The sequence below is a fragment of the Chelonoidis abingdonii genome, chromosome 6, assembly GCF_003597395.2.
Source record: "Chelonoidis abingdonii isolate Lonesome George chromosome 6, CheloAbing_2.0, whole genome shotgun sequence".
NCBI lineage: Eukaryota > Metazoa > Chordata > Testudines > Testudinidae > Chelonoidis > Chelonoidis abingdonii.
Genome location: NC_133774.1, coordinates 62,710,901 through 62,726,387, shown reverse-complemented (window position 1 = coordinate 62,726,387; position 15,487 = coordinate 62,710,901). Strand labels below are relative to the sequence as shown.

The 15,487-nt window shown below is 38.7% G+C and overlaps 1 protein-coding gene across 7 annotated transcripts in view; it reads left to right on the top strand.

Annotated features, from left to right (window-relative positions):
* SKIC3 (SKI3 subunit of superkiller complex) overlaps positions 1 to 15,487 on the top strand; it is a 77,997-nt gene that overhangs the window by 59,676 nt on the left and 2,834 nt on the right. For all 7 annotated transcript variants that reach the window (XM_032798698.2, XM_032798697.2, XM_032798703.1 and 4 more), the window contains 5 exons: positions 5,218 to 5,346; positions 7,581 to 7,702; positions 9,900 to 10,058; positions 11,920 to 12,072; positions 14,292 to 14,422. In XM_032798698.2, the coding sequence (XP_032654589.2) occupies positions 5,218 to 5,346; positions 7,581 to 7,702; positions 9,900 to 10,058; positions 11,920 to 12,072; positions 14,292 to 14,422 (694 nt within the window). The remainder of the gene's footprint in view (positions 1 to 5,217; positions 5,347 to 7,580; positions 7,703 to 9,899; positions 10,059 to 11,919; positions 12,073 to 14,291; positions 14,423 to 15,487) is intronic.

The window sequence follows — 15,487 nt, the reverse complement described above, 5'->3', positions numbered from 1 at the left end:
TGGACAAGAAATCAGGGGTAGGGAAGAGATAGTATGGTACAGAGATCAGGATGGAGGGAACAGGGCAGAAGGGCAAGCCCTGAAATGAGCAGAACAGTTTGACCTCTAGAGCACACTCCCCTCCAAAGCCTGGAATATAATATAGAATTCCTGAGTTACACCGTTCCTCTGCCCATAGCAATATCTGTGAAATGCACTGGCAAAGTTTGTGTGCCCCTGCCTCCCCGCCGCTCCAATTCTGGTCCACAGAGGATGACAACTTACTACTTCTACTAACTTAAGTGGCAGAGGTCTGGGCAGTGGATCTTAAGTTTCCACCCCTACTGATGTACCATGTGGTTGTTGATATAGTGCTACTTGATGGAATTTGTTTTTTCAGTTTGGTTTAAAAATAAAAACCTAGGAAGTTACACATTTTGTTCAGTGTGTGGTTGGGGGCCACACATTGCACCATGAAGAGAAAACACAACGTTGAATAGCTGCTCATTAAGTGAGCACCCGTCCACTCTGTACACTGAATGAGGTAGGGGTCCTATGTAATTAACTTCTGTATCATAATGTATATACACAAGGGAGGTGAATTAAGGTTGCCAAGGCATGTTTGATTCTGGCATTTCTTAATTTTTGAGTGCCTGAGTTTGCAACCTTAATACAGTAACTGAAGTGGGAACACTGGACTTGTATGGGACAGAAGTAAATGTTTGTTGAAAATGTGGAGCTGTTCTGGGATTGCAGAATACACAGAGATGTTCAGGGAGAAGCAGGTTCTTCACAAATGTTAGACAAAAGTAAAATATTGTCCCGTAACCTCCGAGTAGTGTTTGGAAACACTACAATAAGTGCACAGTTAAAGTACACAAAATTCCATCATTATGAAGCAAAGGAAATTATATTCCATGGAGCTTCTTAAAACATTCCCTTCTTTGTAATAACACTTAACATGTAGCCTAATCTGAAAGAGTTCTCTGGGACTCAGTGATGTCGCTGCTAGTACACAAAACTTCTCAGGCACTTAATGTAGAAGATATTGAGCTGGATTCTATGATATATGCTTTAGGCATTATTTGGAGGAAGTTCTGTGGCCTGTGTTGTATCCAGACTAGAGCAGGGGTTTGTGAGCCCTTTCAGGGGCTGCTGAGCACCATGACTGAACCCGGTGCCCCAGGTCCCAGTGCTGAAGCAGGGAGCGCATGGAGCTGAAGCGGCGGTTCCCGCCCCCCCCCGCCCATCCCACCCAGGGGTAGCGTGGGGCTGAAGCTGGCAGCCCCAGTGCACCTCCCCCTGCTGAAACTGGGAGCTGCACTGGGAGTTCCCACACACACACACTCAGTCCCTAGCTTACCCTCTGCCCGCACACAGCCCCTAGCTACCCCGTCCCTGCAACCTGAGCTACTCCCCTCACTTCACACAGCCCCTAGCTACCCCCTCTCTGCACCCTGAGCGATTTTCAAACTTTATGAACTGAATCCCCCCCCCAAGTAAAATTTTTTTGTTCTGTCCCCCCCCCCCCAGCTCAGAGGGGCGGAATGGCCTCCTGAGTGAGTCAGGGAGTGGAGGGTGGCGCTCCCTCCCTGGACCCTGCTGTGCGTATTTGGCTGGAGCCCCACCAGCCCTTGCTCCCCCAAAACAGAAGTAAAACTATGCCTATGCCCAAGGGTCCACCCGAACCCGGAGCCCCGAGCTTCAGCTTCAGCCCCACTGCCTGGGGCTGAAGCAAAAGCCTGAGCAGCTTCACAGGGCCTCCTGTGGCGTGGGGCCCTGGGCAATTGCCCTGCTTGGTAGCCCCTAATGCTGGCCCTGGCTTTTATGCAGAAAACCAATTGTCATGGCACAGTCGAGCCATGGAATTTTTATAGGATGTTCAGGGGGCCTCAGAAAGGAAAAAGGTTGAGAACCCCTGGACTAGTATTTTTTCTACTGAGCCCATCAACATATCTGACTGCCTTATTTTGTGCTTACTCATCAATAAAACTATAAATTCTGTCTGTAGAATACTTCTCATTAGTGGTGATACATGATTCAGAAATAAAAGCGTGACTTTCCAGTCTCAGGGGGAGTTTGCAGAGAGGATAGCTAAGGAATGTGGAGTCTTTAGGACTTTTATCCTATGTGTAAACTGAGAAACGTGTTTTAGCCATTGATCCAACAAAAATGGAACTCTTCAGTGTCATTTTAATCACTTTCCAGAATATAACTGCACATTAAGCCATTAGCTCTTTTCTCTGTGTGCTTATAGTGAAATATAAATCTTATTAAGATGTTGGATGCAATTTCACTTCTTAAACCAACATGGGTAGGGAGTGAGCAAAATGACTTGTATAACTTTCTCTCCCTGCTCCGCAAACACCTTGTATTTCCTGTTTAGGCATATTTCGGCCTCGCTCTATCTGACTCTGTAACCTACATAGAATGGAGTACTTGAGAAGTACAGGATTAGAAATATTGTGCATATTCAGTGCTTTCCTTTTTGGCAAGGACTGCAAGTAGTTCTCATATGAATGTGTTTGGTCTGTGTGAAATAATCTGTCCAGTTTTTAGTGAACCTATCACAATAGATGACCACCTTATTTGTGGTCTCTGCAGAGGCCGAAGATGGATTGGGTCATAGAGACTAAACTAATTTCTCACTCCTGAAGGTCCATCTTTGTCAGAGTTTAAACAATTAAGAGTAGGTGAAACTTGTAATGTCACTGTCCATACTTTTCATGCTCTGCTTAGCACAGAATTCAGCATCTCTTTAGCCATACATTTACTAATACATAAATTTTGAAATTTCCTCTTCAAAGTCAAATTCTTTCTAGTGGAATAAAACTTATTTAATAATTTTTCTAAATATAGAATTTGCTTTTAAAAAAATTCTGCTAGAGCTTTGCATCTTTCTAATGGTTTTTAAAATATTTTGTAGTTAAACATTTCTCGAACGCCTAGATAAAACTTCTGTTTCAAATGAAAACAGTTTTCCATGTAATCCCTAATGCATATAGTATCACTTTTAATGAACTTTCAAACAGCTTGAAATTAAATCTCAGCCGAGTACAGATCTTGAACAGAATGTTAAATCCCTAATACTTAAAATATGAACTTCCCATTTATGTGTCTGGTGCCTGCATTTACAAAAGAAAGTAAATATTGGAAACTCACAATCCCACTTCATTAAAATCATTTTTAAAATACCCTTTTCACAAGATTGCATAGGACAATTACTTCAGTACACCTAAGGAAGAAAAGGTGACATTTTTTGCATAGGAAGGTCAGTGGAGCTCTGGAGATAGATACAATGTTAAATGAAATGCTCTTGGTATGACTGTGATATGACAGGGTATATGCTCTTGCATGCCTTGTTACTTATAGGAAATTTATCAAAGAATCTAATGGGGCGGAAAAAAATCTCCCCCTGCCAATGCTGGACTGTTTTCAGTAGTGTATATTTTGTAATGAATATCCAGTTTCATTTAACTATCCAAACCAGTGAGATTCCCTAACTTACCCCAGTTATTCAAGGTAAATTATTTTTAAAAAATCATTTTTTATAAGTGTCATTTGTCAAAAAGTGATGTAAATATGTAGCTTGAAAAAACCACATTCACACCCTGCTAGATTTGTGCTGTTGCAAGCAGAAAGCAGGAATGCAGTTTGTGGCAACAGGTGTTTGAAATCTGTTCTTAAGTGGTTATCAGTGGCCCAGGTTTTTTCATTTCTCTATAGTAAAGATTCTTGTGGTTAGTTCATAGGACTGCAGCAGGATTGAGTCTGGCTTGGATTCTCTTCCTTGCTCTGAAAAACTGTAGTTGTTCGCAGTTATTTAATTTCAATGTGCCTCCATTCCCCCTCAGTAATGTGGATCTAATTGTTACTTTTGCACAAGGATGCTGGGAAAATTGAAGATATCAAATAGTTTCACAAACATTAAACAGAAGGCACTTTTAAGTGTTAATCGTAGTCTGCAAAAATTTTGTCTTTGATAGAGTACTTCTGATGTTCTTTTAATCAATTTCTCACATCAGAAAATAAACCTACAGCTGTCCTACATCTTTATCTATCATGTGCAATAGGACTTATCATGTCTTGCATACATTTGAGATCATCTCAGTTGCACTGTTTATATTAAAAATTGGAAAATGTTTACTTTAGGACAATGGGTTTAAGCACAAATCAGTCTGGAGTCATAAGTAAAATGACTGGTGCTGTCAGTCCAGTTCCTCATAGACATGTGCCCACGCTGTGGTTTAAAAAAAGAAAATAGTTACAAATGGTACACTTGTTGCAAAGGACTGAAAATTCACACTGTGTGGACTGACGTTTTGCAAGACTGCCTCTTTGGAATGAGGCAGTTTGAGGTGCTTTGGTGAAGGGGTGTGGAGAAGCTTGCTGTGCTGCATCTTTCCTTCTCTTTTTCCTTGTGTCTGAGATTTATGCCCTGTTAAGCTGACTTAGCCTAAACACAGTCTAAATATTTTAGATAAAATTATAAATATCTGTTTTAATGTCATGTTCATTAAAGATTTAACAAGCTGCCTCCATAATGCTCCTATGCCATTTTAGGACCCTAACTTCACTGTTCTCCCTTTTTGTTCTGGATTGCAGTACTACATAATACTTATGAACTATTCTCTCTCCAACACCAGTGGGGGATCCTTATGAAACGCTGTGTTCTAAAGGTGAAAGAAATGACCAAGCCATCAGACTTGGAAAAATATCATCTTTACAAAAGCACCAGTCACTATGTGAAAGCAAACTTGAGTTCTAAAAAAGTCCCACAGAACATGCTCTTGCATAATATAATACTGCACTAGCTAGTATAGGAGAATGCAGTATTGTTGTTTTTTTAATTGGTGCTCTAATTGTCAAGTTTTATTTTCTAGTCCTTTTCTTATAAAACTAGAATTAAATGCAATTCAGTGATTCGTTAAATGTCACTTAACATACATGTGCAACTCCCATTTAGCTCCCTTGCATTTGAGAGCAGAATTAGGTCTGAACTTGTAGAAATTACAAAGACAGAGCCTTATGTCCGGACTTCTTTTCCCGAAGTTATTGAGCCCCCTCACTAACCAAAGATCCCATTGATTTCTTTACTTGATTCTAACTATTTTTGTCTTGTATAATTTTTTATGGATCCCTTGACTGTTGTGATAAATCATATATCAATTGGAGACTTCTGTAAATGGCATGCTGATAATATTGAAAATATGGGCAATTTTTAAAATATGTTTTCAGATGATCCTGCTACATGGGCAGTGCTAATGGGTGCTTGCCATGCTGAAAATACTGTTGTCTATTTGAACAACACACAGCCTAAGAAAAGAAACCTAGAAATGACACTTGTAGCCACAGTTTCAGCCAAAAGTAAGTTTTATACAAACCTTCTTAATTTTCATAATTTTGTAAGAGGAAAACAATCAATGCTTCTGGTTTGTGGGGTTTTTTTGTTTTGTTTTGTCTTGTAAAGTCGTCAATAGTAATGTAAAGAAAATTGCTTAGAAAAACATAACTCGCTTATACTAGTTAAATGCAGGCTGGTAGTGACTCTCAAGCAACTGATCTTCTTAATATTAAACAATGCTTATATTGCTTGTCATCAAGGGCATTGCCATGTATTTTAACCTGTTGTTTATAAATTAGCATGTTCCCAGACATGCTTTTTTGGTTCAACTGGATTTAAATAATGAATAAATAATGACAATCATAAGGGGAAAATGTCTAGCTTACCTATCTGATTACTTCTTGCTTATGGTGATGAGTATTAACAATTCACTTCTTATTTCTAATGTGTATATGGATTGTCACAGTCCCTTTACAAGGCTGGGGCTTGGCTGCACCTATGCCAGACTTAGTCTACCAAGGAGAGGGAATGAATACACGGGTCATGTGACAAGGAGCATGTGACTAAGTACTATGCTGGGAGACATGAGGGCAGCCTGTGATCATTCAGTGAGTACAGACCTGGAAGTGAATGCTTCATTCAAAGCATCCAGGAAAGGGTTAGTGAGGAGGTCAAGGCTGAGTAACTCTCCAGGGTCCTAGGCTGGCCTAGGAGACAAACATGCAAGTAGCAGGGGCTTGCTAGGAGAAGATGCTCAGCAAGACGGGCCTAAAACCTGTACCAAGGATGGTGAGCCAGCAGGAAAGACTGGATGGTAGATTAGTGTTTGTATTAACAAAATTCAAAAGGGGAGAGTTAGTGAGAACACCTGCAGCATGAAGTCTGATTTAATTGGAAGGAAGGAGGAGCTGAGGCAGTAGCAGATTTCTAAAGCCATACCAAGTAAACCCAACTACCATTCTACTAGGAACCAGAAATCCCATCTCCTTGAGCCTCTAAATAGAGTGAAGGTTCTAGTCTTTTCTGCCTCCTCCCCATAAGGCTCTTGGATCCTATCCTTGAGAAATGGACCTGATGCACCTCTGACGTTGGTGGCCATTTTATGAAGAGGGACCAGACTAGAGTGCCACAGTCACAGTACCACAGTGAACCTTGTGTAGAATTCACAGCACTGTCTAAAAAATGGCATAGTTGTACAGTAATATGAGCAGATGTTCTATAACTTCTATAACTATTCATTCCAAATTTTTAAAAATGGTGATATTCTTTGGCTTTTGATAAATATTCTATCAAACAGCTTTGCTAAGAAAAATATTCAGAGTGAATCTTGAGCAAATAGTAAAATATTTGTTGAAAGAGACTTTTGAACTTAGAATCAGATTTCTGATACAAAATATTGCTGTTCATAAGAGTTTCTTATCCAACCCTGGAACGCAAACAAAACAATGTAAATTGTGTACAAGGAGCACTACTCAACTCAACGCATATTTTGAATATCAAACACTCACAATGAACTGCTTTGTTTATAGACAAAAAGTTGTTCAAAATTTTTTACCAAACTTCTGCGAATGTAATGCATTTGAGAAAATAATAAGTTTTTGTGGACAATTCACAAATGGAAAAGAAGCTAATGATTACTCACAAATTACTTCTTAAATTCTCACTATAATACTTCTGAATACTGGTATCCTTGGTAGGTAAGCAAAGGATACAGGGTCAGAACTAAGATTATTTACAGAATCTTAACTCCAGGTGTCCTGGCTTGGAAACATTTTATTTTCAATACTTCTGCAGTGGTCTGATATTTAAATCAATAAATTGATATATTATGTATTTTATGCTAGAGAAGTTTTGATCTGGGATAGCCTGCCTTTGTTCATTGTATCTATAGCCTCCCTTACTAAAAGGGCTAATGTTTGACTGACTTTTCTTATTATTTTGAAAATTAATTTCTGTAAAATGCATGCTTCAGTTATTTTATCAACTCTACAAATTGATACCTACCTAAAAAACAAAATAAAAACTGTGCTCTTTCTAGGTCTGTTTTGCCGTGTGTGTGTATGTGTTTATATGTGGTGTGTATATAGTATGTATGTATGTAATAAAAATACCAGGGAGTACTGTCACTTAGCCTGTCTGACCTATAATCGTGATATGCACTAGATCTTCTTTACATACTATGACTCAAGCCTGATATGTGGCAGGGCACTAGAGCATATCCAGCAATACATTCTTAAATGCATGTTTACATTTACAGCTAAAGAAAAGGACCTTTCAGCTGAGTACATCCAGGCTCTTGAAGTCTGGTCTCTTTGTCAGGCTATTACTGGTTTAAAAGAGACTGGTAGAATTACAGAAGCTGAGGCTCTCTGCACAAAGGTATGGTTATTATCACTGTCACTGCTGCTTCATGACTTTGAGTGGAGCACTAATTCCTATGTATTATATATGCAATGGTAATAAACAGCAAAGGAGCAACAATCTGTTACAGCAGAGCACAGCCCAAATGCATAAACTGACTTTTTTTTTCACCTTTTAGTAAAGGAAAGACTATTCTTTATCAGTAGTTTTATAATTCTGTTTAAATTGGTTAAATAATTGTTCACCAGCCATGTTCAGTACATTATAGCACAAAAATCCCTACTTCAACCTGATCTTATCCCGTCTATCTTCATGTGTTTATCTTGTCCCTCCTCACTTATGCCAGCAAAAAATAAATTCTTACAAAAGTTCCAAAGGCATTTTCTCCGAGTCCAGAGGGAAATGCAGTTGGCTGTATTGTGGGATGAATGACTTGCTGTGTACTCAGTCACATTGATTATTCACTTCCTAGCCCACACTCAATTTTCAGAATCTTGACTGCAATCCATAGTGATAGGTACCATTTAAACTACACCAGACTGAATCACCTGAATCATTACAAGTGTTTGCATTGCTAAAGAAAAATTAAGTAAATGGTAAAAAATTCAGAAAATCTTATGAAAGCGTTTGTAGTTTAATTTTCTAGTCTCAGAATAAATTTCTTTTTTGAAGTGGCATGTGTGAAGTGACAGAGAAGGCTGCCACCTTGGCAGAAGTATTTGCAAAGCAGCCCATAGATCTAGTGTATAAGCCATTCACCAAACATTCCAAAATAAATACCTAATTCTTAGCCAATGTGGCTTCTTTACGAAGGCTGTTGTTGCTGTGGTGACCCAGTCAACCTCCTTTGCTCATGTATCACCTTCTCCCTGGCCGCCACAATCTCTTTTAAGATGCCGTTGGTTACTGCCCTTGGGTAAGGTTCAGTGGACATGCCACCTTTTGAAGAGAAGAAATTCTCTTGCTTGTCAGTTTTCCTTTAATCAGCATATCCATTGACCTTCCTGTACAGGAATACGTTAACAAGAGAATTAGTTTGTACATATTTCCCTCAGGGAAATATCTGTATAGTTGATTAATTAACATTTTAAAAAAATCTTACTGTGGTTTCATGTCTTAGTAAATTTAGGTTGGATAGCACTTTTCCTTGGGAGGGAGTTGAGAGGTAGGTCCTCTGTCCTTGAAAGCTCTAATCACCTCAAGATCTGCAGAAAGAATCTGACTGAGGAGTGAAGCTCAGGAACATACCTGTCTGTTTTTCTTCTCTGAGCTAGGCAAGACCATTTACCTATGTGAGACCATTCCTTAGTTGTTGAGGATAGAACTGCTGCAAATACCAATCTCTGACTGGGGACCAAATTGCATCTGCTAGACTGTTGCCAATTTAACCCTCTGGAGTAGCTTGGAATGTTTTTGATTATTAAAATATCTGTTACATATGGAGTCACTTAATTCCCAAGATACACCTTTTGCTCCAGATAAATACCCTTTAAAAAGTAATCTGGGTTGAACTAGGTTTTTGAAATGTGTACTGATTTGGACAGTGAAGAACCAGTCTGTAAGTAATATTTTGGGACTTTACTGCTAATGTAAAGAAAAGTGCATGTATTAGAACCACATGATGGCTGCTGTTTTATTCTGAAATCATTCCTGGAAGGGAAAGTGTGCATGTGTGTGCCATCTCCGTCCCCCAAAGACAACATAAATGGAGGACACTGCCCTGAGAACTCACAAGTCCCTGGAGATATGCTTAAGGCCAGTTCCAACCACATGATGGCCCAGTGCCTCTACATTAGCTTTCAGACTCCTTCTCTCCTCTGGCTTCTGGGCCCCATGGAGTTATCAGACTCCTATTCCTTGTTCTTCCTCTTCACATTGGATATCTGCCCTTCAACCCCACCTGTGAGTATGGGGCAGGTGCAAGACTTTGGACAGATTCCCTATGGGACTTGGGAACAATGATTGTTCCTTGCTCACTTCCTTGTGCAAATCCATGATCCTGCAGACAGCTTTCAGGAACCTTCCTGATATGCAGAAAAGGAGAGATTAATAAACAGAAATAGTCTGCTGCAAGTGAATCATAAGGAGGGGGCAATTCTCGTCTCATATTTTTCTGTGCAAAATGAAAAGTATTAATAAGAATGTTCTCAATTTTAAAATATATCTTCTAATAACTTCTTGCATTTAACTAATTAAAAACTGTTTTTGGTTTTAGGGTTTAAAAAGTTGCCCCAATCACCCAGATCTGTTCCTGCTCTTGAGACAAGTTCAGTGTAAACAGCTTTTTCAGTCACACAAAGAGCTTCCAGATGCCATTTTGGAGGAACTTCATAAAACTGTCATGTCCAACTCAACTTCAGTAACAGCATGGCATGTAAGTGGACTCTTTCTTCCTGTTTCAATACACATCCCTATTATAGAGGATTATCTGAGAAGGGACTCTCTGAGTTAACATTCCTCCTCTTTACACACTAACAGCTAGTGAGTTGTGAGTACTAGATAATGATCTCTATTAGAGAACTGAAAGTACATAGTCCTCCTTATGAAGGCAGGAAAAGTGTAAATTTATGTTAACTTAATTAGGTAAACATCTGTTGTGAAATTTGCCGATCTTGACTTCCACATCACAGGTCCACAGTGAAACATTGTAGTTTAATATACTATAACATATGTTACTAAGCACAAGTAAATGGTTCCCGAACAGTGTACAAAAAAACTGGACGTGTACTGTCCCTGTGTTTCCTTCTGTTTGCACTCTCTGCACAGGTGAGTAACTCTTTCCCCTTGTTCAAGAGCATCAAGACTACCTAATTCCCTGGCACATTTTAAAGAGGAAAAAAACAACAACCTTTCTTTCCTTTCCTTATTCCTGGAAGAGAAGATCTAACTAAGGTTGCCAATATTGTATTTCAAAAAAGGGACAGTTTTCTTAAGCAACCCCACCCTTATATTATTTATATAAATAATATAATGAAAACATTTCTTATTAGTACATTCATTTTGCACAGAAAAATATGAGGAGAGTAATCATTCCTCAAGAATCACCTCTGTGCGTTCATATTACCCACTCACCTTCCCTCTCTTCCTCAGTTCTAGGTAACATCAGGACTCTGCAGCTAGGGAGAAGAAAGACTACTGGTTTTCCCCCCATCCCAACGTACACTGCTTTAAGACAGTTCTACTGCTTAGTGATGGATGCAAAAATCCCACAAGCATAAATATAGAGGCAACTCTCTAAAATAAATTCTTAGGAAAGTGCTTAGAATTGTGTCCCTGCTCTCCACTCTGAGAGTCGTAAACTGTGCCAGTAGCAGAGGACCATGGGAGAGGGATCATCTAGGGAGAGTTTTAGACTGAAAGATTAGTTGTCTAGATCCTTTCATTGTTTAATGGCTGCTTCATGACCTAATGGATAGCTTTCTGTACAAGCATGACTTACTGATGTTGGAACATCTAGGGTATATATGAAAGGATTTACAAACTCCTGATTTATTTTGCACCAATAAATTTTCATGTCAGTACAAAATAAGCCTCAGTTATAGTCCCTTGCCAACCTCTCTGTAAGAGGAGTTCACTCTACTGTGCTGATGGAGCAAGCAGAAGGATGAAAACACTAGGTTAGTCGGACTCCCCTAATTCCATTCCCATCTGTAGCTCCTCCAACAGGAACCTCCTGTCTGCAGAAGTTCAGGTTGTTATCTGGCAAAAAGGATAACTACATATTTTCATCTGAGTTCAAGCTGTAAGATTGAATATTTTTACTTCCTCACATACAGTAGCACGAGATGGGAAATCCATCTTGTTCAAGGGCAGAAACTTTCTAACTTGTCTGAAGAGCTTTCCACCATCCTAATAGAACTGTTGTTGGCAATCTAGTGCTAGGTGGCGTGCTCCATTTCCCAAATAATAGCTTAGGAGGTCCCCAGTGGAAAATGAGTTTGGCTACCTCCTAGTTTATGTCCAGATTCACAAAACTACAAAATGGTTGGCAGTATTGGGTAAGAGACCTCTGTTGTGAAATAACATAGCTATAGTACTAAAGGACAGAAGTACACTGGCAGAGCGTGCATGGAAATTTGCACTCTCCTTCCCTCAACCAGGTGTTCAGCTGTAAAATAACCTACAATTAATTGTGTGTAAAGATCAACTTAATATATTCATGAAACTTGGAAAATTTAAATTTTCATAGTCAAAAATACCTGAATGATGTGTTTTTAATAAGCGCCTCTTTTTAGTGGCTTGCAAAAGTGTACCAGTCTCAAAGAATGATGGTCGCAGCAGAGATGTGTTACAGAAAGAGTCTACAGTTGGCATCCCAACAGGGCAGTTGGAACGGGAAGTTATCGAGTTTGCTCAGGCTGGCTATGCTTGCACTGGAAATCTGCATGGTGAGATAACCACAGCTATTATAATAAAATGAATTGATTTAAAATGTAAGCCATCTGCTTTTAGCTATCTTTTGTAATCTCCCAGATGAAGTCCTTCCATAAACTGGGAAACTGTAAGACTTTTTTTCTCTTTTGTGAACTACTCCTCAATAATTAGCAGAAATGATATTCTCATTTTGTGCTAACATGGATGTGAATAAACCTAATACATTTTAACTTTAAAAGACTATTAATTGTTCTTAGACTTCTCTCCAGGAATATTTTGTGTCTAAAGGAAAAATATATGGCATAATCAACTAAGACCATTAAGCTCTATTTTCTGATACTAGATTATTAGTTCTGTCATCCAAACTGACTGTACTGTAACTTCTACTATCAAGACTCTTGCATCACTGAACATGTGACATTTGTATGAGTTGCATTCATTCAGTTTTATTATTTATTTTCGTTTTTATTGCACTAGTGCCTAGAGGTTTAAGTCAGGTTTGGGGCACAATTGTGCTTTTTGCTGAACAAACTCATAGATGGTCTTTGCCTTGAAGAGCCTACAGCCTAAGGAAAGTCATTCTAACCTCTCCCCCTAAAAGGATCAGATGAAAACAATTACAATGATAGCAGAATACATGCCTTAAAGAAAATATAGGTCACTTTTGACATGCTTTTTCTAGAGATACTGAAATGCACACTATCCTCTTTCAGCAGTACTAGTGCTAAACTTCCCTAAAAATTTAAAGGTATGTGGCTTTTTGGATCAACTATGCCATAGGATAAGGCATGTTTTCTTTTGTTAGGACTGTTCATATACTGTAATCTATTGTGGGTCATCACTTAACTAAAATAGTTTGGGAAAACACTAGCTAAATGATCTACCCTAAAATAAAAGCAAAGACATCTTCTCTTACGCCCAGAATGTTTAAGACAGGAAAAAAAATGAGTTTCCTTTACACCAAGTAGTTCAACCAACTGATTTATTTTTGAATAGCGGAAGAAGTTTTCAAAGTATAGGAAACCAAATAAAGCTCTCTTCCAGACGAGTATGAGAACTGCGTGCCTCGGGGAGAAAGGGTTATCTGTATGGGAATGTTGGCCAGTAATGACGCTGCCACATCTCATGTGATTCTGCCATCCTGGCTGGTGACTTTGCTCTTCATTTGTAACTGCCCACAAAATATCTCCACCATGGCAGAACCTGGTGGTGCACCCAACCTACGTGTCACTAGGTGTTTATGTAGTGGTCATTTCATTGAAAGAGCACAACTCTCACTCTTGCTTCAGACTATTTTGCACAAGATTAGAGTATGATATAATTAAGACTGGTTTTTGTATAATGTATTTCATACTGATCAGTCTTCATAGCTGATTAAATTCTTTTGAAGCAAATAAATGAGCTTTTTAAACAAACCTTTCGCTACTCACATTCTCTTGGCATAATCAGAGCAGTTTACAAGACAGTTTCTATTACATAGGTTTGTTTGATCAGCTTTATCTTTAGCATAGCTGAACCCACTTAAATTGCACCCACTCTGGGGCAAATTCTGGCACATTTTGTTGTCTTTAATCATTACACTTAGATGTCAGTAGCATAATTGCAGTCTTTTACAGTCTTGAATAATCATTTCTTTTTATCTTTCCTAGTGAAAACCTGTGCACTTCATATAAACATTTATATTTTACTGTATTTTCTGTCATGTAAAAATTTTACAAAATATATTACTGTCTCTCCAGTAATCTAATTCAGTGGACTTGCCAAACATGAATAGTGGCTCCACTAAATAAACATCAATTTAGAGCTGCTGTTTAACTTATGATTTTCTCTTTTGACTCTGTATATCTGTGAGCATTCAATGTGGATAAATTCATCTCTTCAGTGTAGCCTTGCAAGCTTTCATTGGATATACACAAGCATCCTTAATATAATAAAGTAATGCTGTTTTACTTTCCTATTAAAAACAACTCTGCAGATGAATGGCCAAGCAGTATTTTGCAAGGCTGCTGTAAAAGTACGGAAATAATGCAGTTCTGGCTTTCCAACCCTATTATACCCTGAGACTTGGAAATCTAATTTACCAAACAGGAAAACTTAAGAATTAGCAAATTTGCAGAATTAAAGGCTAATCATGTGCAGATGTTATGTGTGCAAACAAATATCTTTCACCCAGTGAAATGTTTTGGCTAGTAACATAATTAATAAAGTCTTCTTGCTGTCATCTTGCTGATAGGCTAACATTTCAAATGATCATTGGCCATCCTTGGTTCAGGAGGCAACAACTGAAGCCTTGAAACTTTTCTTCTGCCCCCTCGCTGTTCTTCTGCAAGCGCTGCTGCAGTACAATCGCAAAATGGGAGCGAGGTATGTGTTCTCTATAGTAGTGTACTCCACAAAAACAATGTCCTGGTGAAAGTGAGTGCAGGTGGTATGCCTTAGTTCAGGGATAGGTAACCTATGGCATGCATGCCGAAGGCGGCACGTGAGCTGATTTTCAGTGGCGCACACACTGCCTGGGTCCTGGCCCCCAGTCCAGGAGGCTCTGCATTTTAATTTTAAATGAAGCTTCTTAAACATTTTAAAAACCTTATTTACTTTACATACAATAATAGTTTAGTTACATATTATAGACTTATAGAAAGAGACCTTCTGAAAACATTAAAATGTATTACTGGCACGCGAAACCTTAAATTAGAGTGAATAAATGAAGACTCGGCACACCACTTCTGACAGGTTGCCGACCCTGCCTTAGTTCAGCTTTAAAAGCTGAAAAATCAGTTGAAAGCAGGGAACCAAAGCAGTAATATTTATAGTTGGAGTCTTTTGTGGTGTCAAAGACAGCTACAGCTTTTGGCTAAGCTTTTTTAAAAACATATAACTAAATATATTAACTTTTTTTTGCAAGAACTATCTGATGAGTATTGGTTGAATGGGATGGTAGCAGTGAGGCAGTCTCGTTCCAGCATATGCTGCAATTCCATCCAGTCTCAAGTGAGATTCAAAACAAGTTTCTGACCCTTTTTTTCTCATGACACACATTTGCAAAAATAGGAATGCTGGTACCAGTGCACTAGCCATATTCTAACTTGGGTAACCATATTCTGCCTACCTGAATTTCCCCTTGGATGTCACTTTACTGACTTTTCACTTGGCATAAAATTGTATAATGCTGTTGCAAGCTATTAAACAGTTGTTTCACACTAAAGATGGACTATAATGTATATATTTTACTAAAAACCTTTTTGCTGGTCACAGGACTGGTGTTCTAGTAACTGCTTCCCTAAAAGCAGCTGTGATACCTTAGAGGTTTATATTATAGTTATTGAACAAGAGCAAATGCCTTTTAGGATTTCAGCAGGGTAGTGCTGCCCAAATTATTGAGTTTATGGGCAGCATGATGCACAACATGCTAGTATAGCAAACGTGAAA